This window comes from Atractosteus spatula, chromosome 14, assembly GCF_055471065.1.
Source record: "Atractosteus spatula isolate fAtrSpa1 chromosome 14, fAtrSpa1.hap1, whole genome shotgun sequence".
Classification (NCBI taxonomy): Eukaryota; Metazoa; Chordata; class Actinopteri; order Semionotiformes; family Lepisosteidae; genus Atractosteus; species Atractosteus spatula.
In genome coordinates, this window is record NC_142719.1 from 9,944,250 (window position 1) to 9,964,516 (window position 20,267).

At 37.4% G+C, this 20,267-nt stretch overlaps 1 protein-coding gene across 1 annotated transcript in view; it reads left to right on the forward strand.

Annotated features, from left to right (window-relative positions):
* The first annotated feature begins 1,744 nt into the window (after nt 1-1,744).
* Nucleotides 1,745-20,267, forward strand: part of crybg2 (crystallin beta-gamma domain containing 2) — a 62,030-nt gene continuing 43,507 nt past the window's right edge. The window contains exons 1-2 of the mRNA XM_088933252.1: nt 1,745-1,935; nt 11,507-11,627. Of these exons, the coding sequence (XP_088789378.1) occupies nt 1,745-1,935; nt 11,507-11,627 (312 nt within the window). The remainder of the gene's footprint in view (nt 1,936-11,506; nt 11,628-20,267) is intronic.

Sequence of the window (20,267 nt, forward strand, 5' to 3'; positions counted from 1 at the left end):
TTAAATGTGAATATTAGATCAGACAAAATCCTGTTTAAAACTCATCTAATATCTTGTGCTAGTATTTCAGTATGCATAGCCTGCAAAGGAACAAGTAATAGGTTTATTCCATGCTGAAAAAAAGAAGAAAGAAAACACAACGTTTCGGCTGTGGAGCCTTCTTCAGGTGTTCTTCTTCAGGTGGACCGAAACGTGTTTTCTTTCTTCTTTTTTTCAGCATGGAATAGACCTATTATGTGTTCCTTGGGCTAGTATTGTTTGTACTGACTTTTCATTTCAGTACTGACACAAACATAAATGATATTTGTGACACAAACATAAATGAAATGTTATAGTTAATTCATGGTGACTTTTGTTTTGGACAGAAGAAAACACAAAATACAAGGTGAGAGGGGGTTGATTGAAGTACTTCCAAGGTGTTGGCAAAGGCAAACCAATGAGGCACTACAAATTCAACATTTACTCAAACTTTTGAGGACCCAAGTGAAAATTAAAACCAGATTTATTAACATGGAAATGAGACATAATTCCTCATTAATTAACATAATTCATTTTTTCATAAATGTTTGTGTAGAGCCTTTTATCTTAGTATTTAAAAAAGAGGAGGACGTTTGTGTTGTACTGGTGAGCTGCAGCCTGCAATTCTACTGCCTTTCTAAGTCAGACAAAAAGTTCAAAAGAGATTATCAATGCACTGTTGCCACCCACTGCATGTCAATCATGACCTAATGAAGATTTTATGAGGACACTGAAGGTGGGTCATTTCACCAAGATTTCACCCCTTTTTTAATTAATTTTGAGCAAAACAGTAGGCTGCTTAAGTTCACAAAAACTGTAGTTGGCCAGTCCAGATATTCTGCATTTGCAGTGAGCATGAAATTGAGGTTGTATTTTTGTTCTTTGTGACTTTCCTGATCAGCTGACATGTCGAATTGGAAACCCAGTGCTGGAAAAGGTGAAACTGACATGCTGGTGATGTGTCATTAAGCAGTTCCCATTTAAAGAGATTACAATTCCTGAATATAGTTAAGGTTAATGATTAGTTTACATACAGTATGTACAGGTAACTCAAACTATTAGAGTTACTTTGTTGATGACTTTGCGACAGGTACGTGTATTTCTTTCAGAAAAAATAAAACCAACTTTGTGCGGAGTTGAGGGGAACCAGAAGTTGAAATACCAGTACTACATACTGTATTTGTACTCATAGCATACAAACAATGGAATAGATGGTTAATGAGTTTATTTGTATTTTGTATTATGGTAAATCTCCAGCAAAGGAATTTTATCATCTGTTCTAAGCATAAAACATACAGGTGCTTTACCTGAACTAAAAAGTCCGCCTACTGTATGTGCAGTAAGTCCGTGTGTGGGTCGTCGCAGCACACAGCTGGGGTAGGCGTGGTTATTTAATGTTATGCCCGCGCTCACAGGTTGACTTAGGAGCCAGAGACTCGGTGATAATGACAGATTTCATTACCCTGGGAATCAAACTGCAGGGGCGATATTCCGCGTTCTTCTATAACTACGAAAGTCTAAACTGCAAAAAAAGAGTGTTAAATGTAATCAGCGATTTGCAATGCAGCGAATCAATGTCTTATTTCAATAGAAAGCTTTTCATTTGATTCCTTTACGTTTCTGTTCGTGAAACGTTGATTCGCACCGATTATTTTGACAGGTGTGCTGACAGTTTGTTCTTCTCGTTAGTCTCATTAACCGAAGGAAGCTATTTGCCGCAGAAACCATGGCGAGCAGAAGCAGCCCTAGAAAGAGTTTGAAAAACTTGTTTTCCAAGAGCGAGGTGAATTTACAAGAGGTGGAGGATAAAGAGGCGAAGAAAGGAAGGTCTTTCACGAAGTTGTTCAAAATTGATCGCAGCAGGAAAAAGAAAAAGGATGCAGAGAGTGACCAGTCCAGGGACGACCAAAATGACAGGTGAGCAGCGCCCAAATTTCCATACAGTACTTTCTAAAAGGACATTTTACACATTTTCAAAAGTTTTTCTTTAAAGATTCACTAGGTATAAGCAACTATACTGTATGTTTACGACACGAAAGTGCTAGTTTTGGAATTTGGCTGGCAGGCATTTTTCAAAAACATAACGAAATGCAGAATGCATTTTATCTTGCGTGCACGGTATTCCCGATTGGGTATGCTTTACAAAGTCACTGAACTTCTTTCGCTGTCATGCGAAGACATGACAGACTAAATGGGTCCAAGACGTAACGCACATTTGCAATGGAGACGACTAACCCATAAGATTGTTTAAAGTTATACATGTCACGTTTCATGTTGGTTTTTTTTTTGTTAAGATTTCCACCTGTTCCTGCATCACCTCAAGTACAGTTCGTCGCTCAAACGGTCACAGTTTTTTTTTTCTCCTGGATCAAGAACTCACAGTGCCTCCCCTCCCACCTCCTTTTGGAGAGGACTCTTAATCCCGTCTTCCCTTTTTCTTCTTATAGTTCATACTAACCCCATTCACTAGTCAGAGATGTTTTTAAATCGACTTCCACTCAGTTAGCTTAAAAACACTTTTTCAAAATCTCCATTAAACTCCAACTTATTTTCCCTCTGTGTATACATTAATTAAATTCCTTCACTCTACACTTTCAACTCGTTCCCATTCTTGCGTTAGAACTCTCTCTCACACTGAGCACCCAGACTTCTTCTAACTGTCTCAAGCCTCCCATCCAACTGTATTTTGTGCATCTCATCTCTGTTTCCTCATCTAAGGCAAGAAGCTGCACTGCTACCCTGCCAGTCAGCTCTTCACTGCTCCAGGTCCTAATTCTTCCTAGAGCGAGCCATTCTTGCTTGGCTATGCAATTCTTTACCACTGGACCTGGCAATCAGCCTACCATGCAGCCCTTGGGTCCACAACCCTGTGATGAATCTAGGTACAGCATTCACTATATCTGCTCATGCAGACTCGTACTGTAGATTGCTAAGTCTAAAAGCCTCAGTGAGCCCAACCCAATTCTGGAATGAACCCCTGTCTAACCTTAATGGCTGGTCCCATTTGGTCAGGGACACTGACACAGCAGCAGCCAGTTTGATGTTTTTTCTTTCCCTGCTAAGGTCTAAACATAGACTCTCAGACAACTTTCTTATAAGACTCTAAATTAACATCCTTATTCCACAGAAGCCTATCCCACTCGCTCCAATCAGTATTCTGAAAGCGTCCAGGTGTCTACAGTACTTCATCTGTTTCCATGTTGGCTCAAAGCCATATCATTAGACATGCAGTACCTTTGGTTTGAGCCAAAATAGTGACTTCCAGCCCAAGTCTCTATAATCCATTACAACAGATCAAACTGAGCTAACTTACTTAATAGGTCAAACCAATCTTTAACTATCCTGAACAATGCCCAGAAAACCTCCAATATTAGGGACAGAAAACTGTACACCAATATTTGAATACTTTCCACTTAGTTAATTTCTTTACTTCAATGAACCAATGTAACCCTTTCGTTAAGTGCAAGCCAATGATTTAAAAGAACACTGGTAAAGGGATTTAATAGCAACATAAAAATATATACATAGAGTTACGCAAGTAATAAAAATAATGGCTTGAACTGTAAATGTTGGTCAGTGATACAATGTACCTCGAAAACAGCCATCTCACATTATAGCTTCTGTTGTGAGTGTGGAATTTACTGTAGCTTACCAAGAGTTTAAAATGTAGTTCAATTCTTTCTGCTATTTTCATAAGCAAACTTTAAGAATTGCATATCTGTAACACTTAGTAAGATCAGTGTAGCATGGTTAAACACAGTATAATAATTTCAGTCAGTATTTTTCTGTCTGTTCTTGTTTAGGGAAATTAAAAGTGTTGATTTTGTTGGGTTTTAAGAAGTCAAGGCACCCTTGGCAATTAATCCTTTGATATGCATGTCAACAGTTTCACCAAAGAGTAGATATGAGAAAGGATATTTTGTATTTCTAAATACAATATTTGGTTAATGCATTCTTGCCTTCTTAGTATCTCAGTGTTAATTTGTATTAACAAAATATCAATTAACGATATTTTACATAATTACATTTCTTATGAATCTGCAGGAGCTGAATATTTGATAAATAGATTTTAGGATGACATAGATTTTATTGAAGTGGAAGGGCAAAATATTACCCAGTACATGTTTATTGAGTTCATACAGAGATGGTCTCCTAATCACAAATGTATGGAGGAAATTTTCTCTGATCCTAGAGAGCATAGGCATAGGGTGACAGACTGTTTTCTACCATTCTCACTATCTGCATTCCCCACAATACCAGTTCTTAGATTGGTTAAATGGAACGTGTGGATTCAGTTTGTTTGAGCAAGGACAGCCTTGAAATTCAAAAACAGATGACGGCCCAATGCTCTCATAGGTTTACTGCAAGGCATAGTTTTTACATGAAAAATGTCATATCATTGTCTAAAATGTGTACATGAAACTCAAAAGACAGTAGTTGCACAGGGATGTTATGTTGGATTCCAAATATAGGAAATTGGTAATGCGACTTCATTCTGTTGAATTGGAAGCAAATGAGAAAACAAAGGTTTCAATAAAAATGAAGCTATTACACCAGGGGCACGCAATCATAATAAGGGGTTTAACCAATGAACAAAAACCATTAGCGTCTAACCTCTACCCCTTCCAAAGGTTATCAGTTAATAAATGTTTTCACTATCAGATTGAAAACACAAGCACTTAATCATTCTGGCAGGGCCATCCAGATGTGGCACAAATTAAGAGTAAAAATAGATTGTCATTAGGAACATAATGATGACAATTTCAAATCAAGAGGCTAAAGACAGCAAACCATGGGGAGTGAAATATGAGCTCATTCCTCTAAGAGTGTTTGACACTGCTCTTTGGATAGAGAATTGCTTTTTTCTGCCCATCTCATTATACAGTAGATACTCACGGATACACCAATACAAGGCAGAAAAGCAGTCTGGATTCAAGGGATGTAGTCCAGCCCATACAGTACGTAGTCTCATGTTCTTAGCCACATCAGGAGATCTCTTTTTTTGAAACCTCTTCTACGCAGCATCACTTACAAACATGTAATTAGTGGAGTACCAGAGATGTTTGTACTAGGACCACCATTCTTCTAAATGTGTATCAATAAACAAGGTCATTCCTGAATAGTTAGTAATCTCATCAAGTTTACAAATTAGGGGTGCTAGCAGACAAACATGGAAGCATCAAATAGAATTCAAAAAGAAATTAAATAATTTTAAAATTAAAAAATGGGCAAACACCTGGCAGATGATGTTAATTGTAGACAGGTCTAGGGTATTGCATGGAGATAGTAAAAAATGTAAACTACTGTATAAATTCATAATAGAAAAGACTGATTTAGACAAGGCTGCTTATGAAAAGGATTTAAGTGTTTATGTTGACTATGTTTTCTTCACAATATGAGGAATTGTGTATGCCTTGAATACACTATATAGTATTTACTGCACCTTGGCTTTGCTGTGATTTTACTGTATTATGCTATGGTTTGCACAAAGAGTACCAAAGCCCTTTCATGCAGAGTGTTTCACAGTGTTGTGAACTCTGTGGCTTATCAAGAGAATCCAGAAACTTGTCTTTCTCTCAAAATCAACACATTGTCAAGCTACAGTAGCTGTGGCCTTAGTGGGGCTGAGCCATTGAAGGCATATCTTAAAAGACTGAAGCAGGCTTCTTATCATTCCTGCGAAAACTAAAAGTGACCTCGCCTTGCTAAAATTCTGGCACTGTCTAAATCTACAAACAGCAGCAGAGTAAACACAAGTTACCTGACAAGCCTTTCTGCATTAGTGTGTTTTGACTTACTAGAGAGCTTTGATGGGCCCAGTGGAGAGCTTCTACATGTAGCCAAAGAAATCCAGTCTATTAAAGCACTGTATCAGAGCTAAATTACATGTAAATTATTTCATCTAAAATTAAGTCATAATGAGAAAAATCTTAAATTAATAAATTGTTTATACTGTGTGAGGGTGGCACAGTGGTTAGCATTGCCGTCTCACAGTGCTGGGGCCCTGGGGTGCTATTTGTATGTTCTCCCCATATTCGTGTGGGTTTTCTCCAGGTGCTCTGGTTTCATCTCACCGTATAAAAACATATTGGTAGGTTAATTGGCTGCAGTTAATTGCTTGTGTCTGTTTGTCTGCCTTGTGATGGACTGGTGTCCCATGAAGGGTGTATCGTGCCTTGCACCAGTTGTTTGCTGGAATAGGCTTTGGCTCCCCTGTGACCCTGTACTGGATAAAGCGGTTTTATACAGTATATATATTAGTTTTATACAGTACTGTAACTTAAGAGTTGTGTTGCTTCTTTAGTGTACAAGAAACAGGCCACACTCTGAGACATTCACATGGGCATTGCATTCGGGGTGAATGTGGCTATACAATTTAAGATTAATATTATACAATTTCAGGTTATACATAATTTCCAATGTTGTTTACCAAAAATGCACATGATGCCGTACTGTATTCACATGCTGTTCTTTTTCCTTCTCTTATTCCTCATGAAGTAATTATGAACAGATACTTACTGTAAAGAGCCTATTATTCTGCTTATTCCTTTGAGAAAGCTAAATCTGAAGACCCTACTGTAAGTGGTTCTACAGTTGTTGATGCACAGTCCATTTGCGAAATTCTGTTTTAATTGTCAAAACTATTTGCCAGGAAGTGCTCGTTTCTCTTCAGACTTCATGGGTGTGCTACTCTGTAAAGTAGAATGGCAAATGACGCTGTTTCAAAGCATGAGGAAAACAGCATCAGTTCAAAATATTGCCTTGGAGGAAGAGGTGTGCTGAACTGCATTACTGAGTAATCAGACTATTATGTTTGGAATGAAAGTTTTCTTTAGTATTACTGTATGTAGACTCAAGTATAACCCCCAGGCTGAGTAAGAGAGAGTGTTGAAGAACATGACCAGATTATGCGGTATGCAACCAGATATCCCAGGACAGTACTTGCTCAACCTACCTGAGAGTACAAGAATACCATACAGGGCCTATCTGTCACTTTGATATTCATGGAAGACAATCATCCTTTACCATGAGGGACAACCAATGAATGAATATCCCACACCTGAAATAAAATAGAATAGCACTATACTGCCATGAATGCATGCTGCTGTATACAAGAAGTGTTAGAAGCTCTATTTGTAGAAGTGTCATAAATGAAGGGAAGGCCATTTGACCCATTGCACGTGTTTGGCTGATAGAAGCCTATTGATACAATGATCTCATCTAATTATTTTTCATAGGATCCCCACAAATCAATCTCAAGTGGTTGAGTGAGGAGTCCTGGAGAGCCCTATTCCTGAAAGAATCTTTATGTATAAGCAAGTGGCTAAGAATCGTGTTAAGCTACATCAATTAAGCAACAACCTTTAGTAGACCTATAATTCTCCAAGATGCTGGAAACCTCTGCTTTAAAGTATATACTGTGTATGAATACAGTGTATTTGTTTTAGTGCCACTGCTTATAAATACTGTACAGTACATCCATCCATTTTCTACTTCTTCCAGTTCAGGGCTGCAGGGCAGCTGGAACCTATCCAGTCAAGCAATGAGTATAAGGCAGGATACACCCTGAACGGGTGTTAATCCATCACAGGACAAACACGTACTCAAACACACACACTCACACCAGGGCCAATTTATCCCAGAAGTTAATTAACCTATCGGAATGTTTTTTTTGGACTGTGGGAGGAGCGTACGCAAAAACAGGGAGAAAGTACTGTCTGCAGACAGGTGGCATGTCTGGTGAGGAATTGAACCCAGGACCCCAGCACTGTGAGACAGCAATACCAATCCCTGAACCCCCACTGTACACATGAGATCTATATTGGTTTCAGAGGAGGTAGGCCTGCCGTGTACAAATAAAATACTGAAGATGTACTTTCAAGGAAATGTTGATGATGTACACAAGATTTAAATTCTTAAAAATTGTTTCAGAGCCATTTAGACAAGAGTGCTTCTACAGCTCCTAAAAGAAATGTAACCACAATTGCAGTGATCTTCATTTTCAAGTCATTTTCTTTTTCAGGTGTGTATAGTGTATATTTTGTACACATTTTTAGCTGCACCTTTGGTAAGTTGCTCAAGATAAAAGTAAAAATAAAAGATAAATAAACGTTTCTTAAATATTTCTCCTGTGTTTCTGAGGATGAGGGATGTAGTAATGTTTTCAGCTACAGCCTGAAAACAAGAAGACAGATGTGTGAGCCAGTGCCAGACTCTGCAAAGATATTACAGATCATTTGAATATGAAAACTGGGTTGCTACAGAGGATAAGGCCACATGCTTCTTGGCATTTGCAAATTATGCTTGTAAAATACACCCTCATGATATACGAAGTACATTGAGATAAGACATTTAGCAAAAATAACAGGTGATGTTCATATTTGAAATAAATCTCCGAATGTCCACACCTCAAGCACTGCCACCACACCTGTGGTTTCATAAATTCTTCTTTGTCATATTTCCACAATTCACACTCAGTGCCAAAGAATGACAGAAATTCCACATGATTTCCATATCATATCATTTTCCAAATGTTAGTCATTCTTGTAGCTGACATTCAGACTGATGTTGTAAACATTGCAGCCTTTTATTGCTGTTTTTTTTTTAATTGATTTTCAATTTATAAATAAACAGAAACAAAACTGGGTGGCTATAGTTTTACAATTTATTGTATTATAAACGGCACTTAAACTGTAATTTGTTTTGTTACTCCTTTACTGCAAAACGTTTACATCGATGTACAATTACTCATGTTACCAATAAGGCAAAAAGGTCCCTTTCAAACCAACATTCACACAAATTGGCTTTATTAATACCATCAGTCCTAACCACAGTTGATTTGCAATGCAAATCCATATACAGTATATATTGTTGGACTAAGGTGTGGCCCTGGGCTGAATCTTTGGAATGTCTCAAAAAGGTCTGGGTATGGTTTCACCTTAATCTCTCCATTACTTAGTGGGCCTCTTTTACCTGCCATTAGTAAGGTTGTGTGTTGCAGGTGATGATTTCAAAGTAAACTTTAAGCACAGCAGAGTTTCCTATAAACCTTTTTGTAACCTGCTTAGAAGTCAATGTGACAATTGTCTGGAGCAATTTACACAAATCATGGGTGGTCTGAAATCCATATGCACATTAAGGTCCATTTGTCCAAACTTTTGTATTTATGGTAGAAGTATCATCCATTTTACTGTCTCATCTGAAAGGCTTCTTTACAAGACATACTGCAACTGTTTGATTCTCCCTGGAAGTGCCTGAATATTGCTGGAAAAGATTCCTGTTACTCATGCTGAGGTAATCTTATTAAAGTAAACCTTATGTTTTCAAAAGCAACTTTAAAATTGTGGCTGAAAACCCATAAAATACAAAAATCAATACTGTCCCCTGTTTGAAATACTGAAATATTGTCCAGCTTTCAGTCAGATATTTTCAGGAACTCGCTCTGATGTTCTGAAGAGGCAAAAAAGAACTAAATCAAGTCTATGGGCCATAATAGAGAACATTGTCTGTATGCATTGGGAAAATAGCTTTGAAGGCTTTCCTTTGTTCTCATATAATAACACAACAGACTGCTGGTAAAGAACTGGATTTCCTGAGCCACACAGGTTTTAAAGACAAAAGAAAGGATCCACGCACATGTATTGGGAATCTTCTAAATGCACAAACCTGTGAAATATCCTGTAACTCAATGGGCTAAATACCAGTTCTTACTGCAGTCTTTCTCATTCATGAAATACCCTGCGATGTGTAATTCCATCTGAGAGCTTTAATATGTAAAATAACTGGACTCAATTTTATTATTGTATTACTCCTGAATTGTATTTTTTTCTAAACCTAGATGCTTGATTTTAGAAATACCGATCTTTACCTGTCTTGTTGGTCACAAATTGTTTCTGTCTGTCTTTCTGCATCTTATTTAAGAAACAGTTAATAATAATAATAATAATAATAATAGCTACCAATTAATGATGCACAGTACTGTACCAGCTCAAGTGTGAGTTACCCTTCAACAGTCATTACTCCCTTCATAAGGCTTCTTATGAAGTTTTAAAATGATATGGCTGCCAAAATTGCAGACTTTATTTGCTTGTATGGGAGTGTTTGATAAAGTGCAATTAAGAAATCTGTTGGTTATTGAAATGACGAGCCCTAGAGAGGGTATTTGGTAGCAAGCCAATTTTTTACTTCGTTCTAAATTTATAGTAGAGTAGAAAACAATTGGAAAAAAAAACGCTATTGAAGAAAATACAGTATGTCAATTAAGGGACCACGTGTAAGCACTTAAAAATTCACATGGATCCAAAACCACAAAATAGCCATCAGGGTAGCGCTGGGTTCAATGCCAGGTCTGGGGTGCCATCTGCGTAGAGAATGTACGTTCTCCCGGTATTCACACAAGTTTCCTCCAGGAGCTCCAGTTTCCTCCCACAGTCTAAAGACATACTGGGCAAACTGGCCCTGCTGTGACTGTGTTTGCGTCTGTGGGTAACCTACGAAGGACAAGCGTCCCGTTCAGGGTGTACCCCACCTTTCGCCCGTTGCTTGCCAGGATAGGCTCTGGCTCCCCTGTCGCCTTGAAGTGGTTAGAAAATGGATGGATAAATGGAGGCTCCTCTGAATGGTCAGCATGAGTCATTTTAAATGGTAAAATCTCCAGGCTTTCATTCTAATCCTCTGTATAAGGAAACATTTTCTGTTTTTTCTCCTTACAGAAGAAAAGAAAACAGGCCATAATGTCAAAATAATTTCAGTGAAAAGCACCTACAATTCTGTTCCATACATAAAATGTCTCTTGCTTGATTTATTGTATACTTAAATGTTGTGAAAATAGTTTTAGAAATATGGGAGCATTTTGTACCACATAGATCTCCAACCATGTTCCTGGAGAGCTGAAGGATATTGTGTTTTAATTTCTCATAATTTGATTACTCTTAATTACTTAATGAATCGAATTGTTAGTATAAATAATAAATATAGTATGTGGTCTGTAACACCTGTAATAAGAGATTGAATCTTTCAGGAATCAGGGTTGGAGACTACAGTTGTTAATCCAGTAATGGGCGGTCTTAGTGTGCACCCTTGTGTAAACAATGTTTTGGATTATTAACAGATCTTAATGTTTCTACCAGGATCCTGTTCAGATGTTTATTTTAGTGTGACACAATGCTCTCTCTCTCTCTCTCATAGTCTATATTTCTACAGTACATGTGCAAAGTGTATTTGTACAAAGGAGCAATAATTGTTACATTTTGAGTTTTAGGTGTGCCTTCTATTCCTGTTTAACTATGGCCAGTAGAATTCTGTGTTTGAAGTAATTTGTTTAAAAAGGAGTGAAAGTAAATCTTTACTGAAACTGTTTATAGGTCCCGGGTCCAAAAATTGAAACAGTTAAACTGTCCTAATTTTACTGTGCCTTGCTAATCAGAACTCTATAGTTCATTACTTGACAGGCGTGAAGTTTAACCTGGACTTTCTTTTTAATTTGCAGAGCTGATCAAATTGAGGGTGAAGAGAATCCGAACAACAGCCTAGAGAACAATGAGGAAAAGTGGCCCAACGTCATCGGTTCCAAAAAGACCTCAATATACAGTACAGCCCCCAGGTCAAAGGTAAGTACAGATCTCTTCTTTTTGAATGGTCTTCCACAGTGTCTTAACTGCTGTATTCAACTCTTTAAATAACGCTTTCAAACATTTTCACATACAAAAGACAATTGAAGACTGATAGAGGAGTCCCTCTCCCATACAAATCTACCTCAGGATGGATTAGTATCTGCAGTATTTGTGCTTTTGTTATGCAGAATTAGTAGTAATATGTAGTAATATCTAACCACAAATTACAGTTAATGGAGTAATATGTTTCACTCATTTATGAACAATGAAATGGGCACAGTTCTCTTACAGCAGGTCAGCGGGGTATGGAAATCCTCATGCATTTTGTGAGAAAACCTTGTAGAATTTGGTAAGTGGGTGCTAGCTGGAGTGCAGAGCTACATTACTCAAGGAAAATACTGCCTAAAAGAATTTACAGATCTATTTAAATTGTCAACAGCTGACATCATAGGAGAAATCTTAGGTCAATAAATGAAAGCCAAAAACTAACATTTGCGATAACATGGTTGGGTAAAAATACTGTCTACTTATGGAGTTCGGCATTTAGTCCGTGGTACTGTACTTGATTTTTCATTAATAATTTGAGCCGTGAGATCAAAGAAGAACTGAGGGAGTGCTGAGTGAGGTGTAGATTGTTTTTGTTCACTATTTTAAAAGGCACACTGGATCAAAATGTCAGAGTGTGAAAAGAAGAGTCTCTCTTCTGTTTGTTCTTGGACATTTTGCCTCATCTGATCTCAATATTTTGTGCTCACAAGTCTGACCCAACCCACTGAGCAAATAACTACAATAGCCAAGTTTCCAGTCAAGCACAATGGCACGTCTCTACTGACCTATCCATCTAATTCAAAAGTCCCATACAGCTTCACTTATAAACCATCTGTCTGCTAACAAGGGTCACTGTCCAAACACAGCTGCTCACTTTGATGGAGATGCAAACATTTCAGGAAGTCAGTCTGCTGTTTTGCATGAAAGCATACATTTACAAACCTTAGTTCCATGAATAAGGACACACAGTGTTGCCATATTGTACTGAGTGTGTACTATTATTTTCCTTTGTTGCTTTTCCCTTACTATAATTGTGACAGCTATTGAAGTACTGTAAGTGCCTGTATTGAACAGGCAGATTAGTGTGTTGAACCAAATACCACAGTAACCCCAGGAGACTTGTACTTACAGTTAAACAGCAGACTGACAAGGCCTCTGGAGTGTGTGCATCTCTTTAATGCCATTCAACACATCTTCAACACCCACCTCTCACATGAACGTTGTTCATAGTTATACAGTAGGTCAAACAGACCTTTCCAGGGAATGTGAGCTTGAGAACAAAGTCACATTTTGAAACCCTCACTGACCTAAGTATCACATGTGGTGGTTATATTAAAGTTAGACATACAGTGAAACCTTTCACTAAAATGTTCGGCTCTTCTTTTTAAAATTAGTTGCTGCAAGTTCACAAACTCTGCTGTGTCACAGTAAAACTCCCTGTGCAGAAGAATTGTCTGGTACTCACCAACTCTTCCACACTCATGGCAGATATTAACATAGGCAAATCAAGCTGATAATTATGTTTCATTATTTTCTTGTTGCTGTATTGTTTGCACAATATATCTGTGCTATAAAGGTGCTCTCTTTAGCATGGTAAGGAACCTTGACTGTACATATTATTATGACATCAGTGTTCAGCTACAGAATCCCCGAGCAGCATCACTGGACAAGAGTTCTCAATATCATCTTTCTCCTATCAGGTGCTTAATTCTTTAAATCTGTCTGGTTCACAGAAAACAAATATATATTTTTTATATATATTCTTAATCTCAATCTTAGGGATTGATTTCAGTTTCTTATTTAGGGTGTATTTGTAAATCTGTTTTCAGCTCTGAAAAGGTCAAATTGGATTTGTCATTGGTATCAACTCAGTACCAGTTTCTGAGTTTCAGCACTGCCCTCTGAAACATAACCAACTGGACCTCTGTAGCAGGGAAAAACACTCATTGCAGGCGTGTCTGATACCATGTCATTCTCACCTGTCATCAGTTGGTAACAGCTGTTTACTCAGAAAAAAACAAGCAAGATGAAGAGAAGCTGTGTAAAGTTGTGTATCCCCATGTGTTTCTCAAACATTTACACCCCAAGGCAAACTTACATAAATATAAAATGTTGCAGCACACTGCAGCTCTTCTCCCCCACACTCAGAGATCACAAGATAACAATGCTACTAATACTAAAAAAAAAATTCACTGTTTAATATGAGTTTTCATAGTGTATAATCCCTTTATCCTGGCAGGAGTTGGATGTTGGTGAAACATGAAGCTTGTGCTCAGCTCCTCTCAGTTGTTAATTAATAACTATTTAGTCAGAAGTAAGTTGAGGTGAGTCTGCGTGCTGAAGTTGTTGGAAAAGCTGAAACTTTAGTCAGGACTGACTGAAGAGTCAAGTTCAATACAAGTCTAAACAAGCAAGCAGATTGCTCCAGTCACCAGTTAGCTCTGGAGATGGCCTCAGCTGGAGTGTCAGCCAGCAGATACAGTGTTCCTCCAGGGGCAGAGCTGGAAACTGCTGTAAGGCACTGTGTGGTTCTGTGAGTTCTGTGAATGACAAATGATGAATGGGTCTGACAGATGATTGTGCCCAAGGAGCTTGTTTGCAATTATCTTATTCTTCCCATGTAGTATGGCAGTTTATCCATAAACCTGACTCATGAATTTCAAATTGGATGCACAATGTAAAAAATTGGCTATTCCAAATTTTTCTACCCTGCAGTGATTAATGAGGTATATTTTGAAGATATGCAAATACTTTATTAATACCTTATATATGAATATGATACATTGCTGAATATTTTTTTTTATTGTGAAGCAATGAGCCATACATTTGGAGTAGTATTACATTTGATCAAAATTTTAATCATAAGTATCTCCCACAATTTAAGGCGGCAGTTTTTACAATATGCTGATGAGGTGTCTTGATAACCCAACACTTTTGTGCTTGTCTGGCCCTGTTTAAAAATGTCAAAATAAATAAAATAAAAAATGAGTGTTGGCAGAGTCTCTCTAAAATGGAGCAGAACCTGTTAAAACCTTGTTTTGTAACTACAAAATGGGGTTTCCAGCATTGACAGCATTTTTTAAAAAATGAACAGAGTATGCTTTAATCATGTCAGCTATTAACTCAATATGTAGACTCTTACTATATAAGAACTACAGATATAGTTCTAGATAAACTATAAATTATCCTCATTTAAATACTGAGACTGATATAATTCTGATCTTCAGAGCAACTTCTCTGATGTTTAGGAACTGCTGCTCTTTTGAATAACCCTTAAGAAAACTCAGGAAACGCTTCTTGCAAATATTCTATGACAGGATTCATTTTGCTTTAAACCAAGGGGATTTCACTAAATGTGTACAGTGTAGAAATCAGCACTGTTATACTCTGGAACTTCTCAGACATAACTCACCATGGATCTATTGACCTGCACTTAATTTTAATGTTTTTTAATTAATAATAGCATGGTTTGTTATGATTTCACACTTCAGTTTGATTTTGTTTTGAAAATGTATTTTTTTTCTTGAGGGGGATTTTCTAAAATGGGATACACATGTCAGAAAAGTGTCAAAATAATAGGTAACTTAAAACTTTTTTGTTTTCAGCTTAATGCAATAATGAATTTAAGTTGTAATGTCCAAATAACTTTATTGTCTTAATACATATTAAGTGATGGGTTCATTTATGATTATTTTCCTTACTTGGATATACCAAAATCAACAGACCTACAGTAAGAACAACAATATAGTTAGTATGTATACCAGGGTTGTCCAGTCCTGCTCCTGGAAGGCTGGTGTGCCTGCAGGCTTTCCATATTTCTCTAAAACAGCGGTAGTTGAAAAGCTGTGACACGCTGTTAAACTTAGACACGAGTTCTCCAGGACCAACACTGGATAACCCTGGAATATTTTGTATAGGTACAGTACATTGTGTGTCAGGACTACCAGTAAGATTCATTTGTGCTATGATTAGACTGCCCTCTGCTGGTAATAGCTGTAACAATGTGGTTATGTTGTGTCATTGCATTATTCTCAGGGCATCTGCGCAAGGGCATTTGAGTCAGCCAGACTGATCGAGCTGTAGTGACATCTCTCTGCATTCCATCTGCTGTTCTTCAGGTTTAGCACAAATCAAGCACTTCTTAAAACTAAACAAGGGATAGTTTGTTATGGCTTATGAAAATTTAAGGAGAACAAGCAAAGAAATCTAGTGTTTAGTTTGTAGGGCCCGAGCTTGAATTCAAGTTCTCCTATGTTTCCTTTAAATGTTTTGAGTGCTTTTTTCTCTAGCTCACATAATGATTTAAAATCCTTCACGTTAGTGTGTGTTTCAAAACCTTCACCCTTTGGAAACATTATGAGGAATATAAAAAATGTGCTTAAAGGTCTAAATGTGGTGGTTTAACAATTCCACCCTGCATTCTGGGTCCTGCTGGTAACATTTCTTTGAAAAATAAGAAAATAAAAATTAAGTTCTTCATTAGAAGACATTCACTGCAAGAAGAGGGATAAGAAGAGTGATCACTGTTCATCCAAAGCTATTAACACAAGCGACATGCAGGACATCAGGATTGTTAAGTTAATTTATTCAGGTCTCAGTATTCCCTGAAGATAAATACAGGTGCAGCTTGATATCACAAGCCTGAAGATAAAGCTGTGAATAATTTTCATATTAGTAAAACAGTCCCTGACGTTCCAAGCTATCAATACCTATTAAGGAGTTCTTCGCTGTGTACACTTGATAAACTCTGCTGAAAATGAAAAATATAAAAAGTGTTACAAATGAGAGGGAGCCTTTAAGATCATCTTGCTCATTTGGCTGCTAGTAGCTTATTGATGCTTGTCTTGCAGTTTCATTATTAATTACAGATAATCATATTTAAGGATATAGCTGTACAGGTTTGTTTACCCACTCCACATCCATTGTTTTTAATGTTTTTTCATAAATGCATTTTCTCTGTTTCCAGTTGTGTCTGTGGGTCCACACTCAAAAACTGTATTTTATATAGTGCCTTTGAAAGTAGCTTCTTCAAGCTTTACCGTTCAAAGGTGAAAAAAAAAAGTTTACAATAAGAGGAGATAAAGTTAACACAATTAAAAAATAGAAGATACTGTAACCTCATGTAGGCCTGACAAAATGTCTGACCTAAAAACGCTGAGTGCAGATTGAAGTGTTTTGAAGACCAACTCACAAATCGGTATGGAATAATTAATCAACAGCTGACAAGCAGGTCAAAATAATGTCTCGTGCTGGGGGTGGGGGGATTGTCAGAGGCCAAGAAGAACAGTTTTAATCATTCCACATTCAGCCCTTCACCTGCGCAAAGCAGTTTTTATTCGATACTAAAGTGGATAGCAGAGTCCCTCCTGCTTTTTTCAAGCATTTAATTCTTTCTATAGGGATACATCCTTTGAAATTTAATGAATGATTGATTTTTAAGTTTGTTTTATTTGGGGTTCTATCTAAACATTTAAGCCTGAACAAAAAAGGATCCCTCAATATTAGATGAATGCCCTTGTAGTCTGTAAAAGGAATATTTTTTATGTGTCACAAGTGAATAACAAATTCTTTCCACTTCCTTTTTTAAAATTGGGTTACAGCAACATTGTGCCACACACCTTAAAATAAAACACAACAATCCACCATGATTCATTTAAAAAACCTGTCTGGAATTATCATGGATCAGATTATTAACTACAGAGGTATGATGGAAGTGTAAGAATAGGTCTGCATGAGATGTGCGTCATCAAAAATAATCTGGCAAAACTGACATCCCCTTACCTGAAGACATGTAACAGTCATCGCTTCCCCACTGACACCACCAATGAACAATACATGGCACAGAAAAGTGAAACTGAGTCACAGATACATTTGTGAATGAAACTTAAATTCTGACGTAGTAAAAGGAACGTTTACTTGCAACTTCTTTTGGGAATGGCAGTCTTTATTCTGGCTATTGGAGGAGGTCACAAGGCTGGCAGGCAGGAGTGTGAGCTATCTCTGTCTCACAGATAAAAGGATTTGAGGGAGGAAAAAATTAAACGTACCCAAGAATCTCAGTGGCATTAAAGTGGACTGTCCATAGTTAGAAGCTTTGGCCATGATGCTTTATTTTCTTGGGGGTTTCTCCACTTGTATTTTTTTCCAGGGGACGGAAGTTGAGTATTCTCTTTCAGCAGAAGTTGCATATGTTGGCCTTTTAGAATTGTGATTTTGCCTCCTCAGGGACATGTACTGTATCTACTGTAGGGATCGTATCTGTTGCTCTACCGCTGGGCTCCCCTTAACCTATAATGGCTACCTCTCCTCTGTACACGCTGGCTCCTGTCCTGGGTGTCAGAAAAGACCTGAAGCACTTGGGTTTCTCCTATTTTGACTCCTTGGGGAAGATGTTACAAAATATAAAGCATGGATGGACCTGAATACCAAACCTGAGAATCCAAATGTGGGCATCAAGGGCAGAAACCTTTCCAACTTTAGATTAGAAGACAGCACTGCTTTTTAATCTGTGTTTACTTACTGTAGTTAAACACATAGTGCTGAATGTTCTTTGACTTTGCATCAGGCACACTGCACCAGTTATATTTATACAGTGTGGTGTACACTGGATAGCCGTTAAAATCTCAAGCAGCAAGAAGAATGGGTTTTATCTTCTATGGATATTAATGGGCCATTTCTGAGGAACTTGTTTTTATGTCTTCATTCAGATGATACAGACCGACCTTATTGATGCAACTGAATAATAAGTATTTTTTATACGAACAAGGAGGATGTACCCCCTAATGAAATAAACCATGCTGCTGATAGGTTGAGTTTCTGGAAGTGACTAAGGGTTGTTAGAATCATGAACAATGGAATAATAGTCTAAACGCCTGTATTTTTGCTTTAGAGAGCCAGTGATTGGAGGATTTTTCATTCTTCTGAGCTGGTGTTATGAACTCCAGAAAAAAACAGGACTTTGAAAAAGTTAGAATTGTTTTTTTAGCATTCTGTTACACATTTCAGTCAGAAAAATCACTGAAAAATGATGCAAAATGGAACACCTAGGACTGGAGTTTTGACACCCACTCAAATACTTTTGATACTGAGCGATGAAATACTGTGCAAAGATGCTGTTGAAGTTGTAATACCTATAAATCCACTAGAGGGAGACAGAAGGCTGTTTTCGCTCCACCTAGGAAATTGATTTCTTACAACATAAAAATCCAGCTCTGGTTAGCCAGAAATTAAGCTACCTCTTTATGTATTCTTTTTTTGTATTGTGTGTATTGAGAACCTTTCTCCTTAAAACTTCATTGATCTGCTTTTTCTCAACAGCATTAAAATGAAATGTACACAACAGTGATTTTTTCTAACATATAATGTCCAAATGTTAACTCTTTAAAACCCTGTGCAGTCAAATACATTTTCAATTTCTTGAGTCAGATTTAAAAGTATTGCCAGTTGTTAGATACAGTCCATATGAAATCTATAACCCGTCCACAAACACCACAACTCAGATCTGAAGAAAAACTAAATAAATTAGGGAAGAAGTTCATGCTGCATTGTTCTTCATCTGTCATACATATAGCTAACAAAGCATACAAAATGCTGGGTGTATCGTGACATTTGACTGGTTTTTAAATCAGTACAATAAAAGTTTTGATAATACTTTTTAATCATAACTACAGTATTGAATTTAATTTTCACAGTATTCTTCATATCTACTGTAAGTATAATGCACGCTAAACTGACAGCATAGCCTGTTTTTACGGGTTACACAGTATGTACTGACAAAAAGATTTAATGGTTCAGTAGTTGATGATTCAGGAGGTGATGTGCTAGAACAGTGACATTAATTACACGTTCAGCCCAGAGACATCAAATTAAAGCAGAATTGGCCAGACACATCACCTCTAGGCTAAATAATCATACTTTAGCATACAAGGGATTGCCAGACACAGGGGCGTTGATGAAGGGATATTTACAGCACACCGCAGATAATCCAGAAACAATGTTAATTATGATGTATTTATTGTATGATTACAAAAGTTATTAGTTAAGATTTGGGAATTTATATTCCAGAGCACTGATATTTACTCCTGGCACTGGAGTGTCTCTGGTTTTCCTTTCACCCTGACCTCGAAATTTCTTTATTTATAGAAACTGTTCACATAATTAGGTCAACATGACCAATTCTAGTTGTTTCCAGGACTTCTCACTGAAAATAGTAAGATACCTACAGCAGGAACCCTGGTGGAGTGGGGTTGTCTGTGACCAGGATTGACCACTGTTCTAGGGGATACAGTGTGCTTAGATGCTGCACATTGGTGGTGGTGGAGGGGAGTCCCCATTACCTGTAAAGCGCTTTGACTGGAGTGTCCAGAAAAGCGCTATATAAGTGTAAGCAATTATTATTATTATTAATTACTTGTTCCATCTGGAAGAACTGACAAAAGTACCGGCTTGTGTAGAAATAACCTCTTTATTTGTTATTCTTTGAAACACCACCACAAATGAAAAATAAAATTTCTTCAATGATGTGGGTGGTGTCAAACAAAAATATGTCTAGTTAACAGATGTGTTTGGGAGTTACAGCTATCTCTTGGT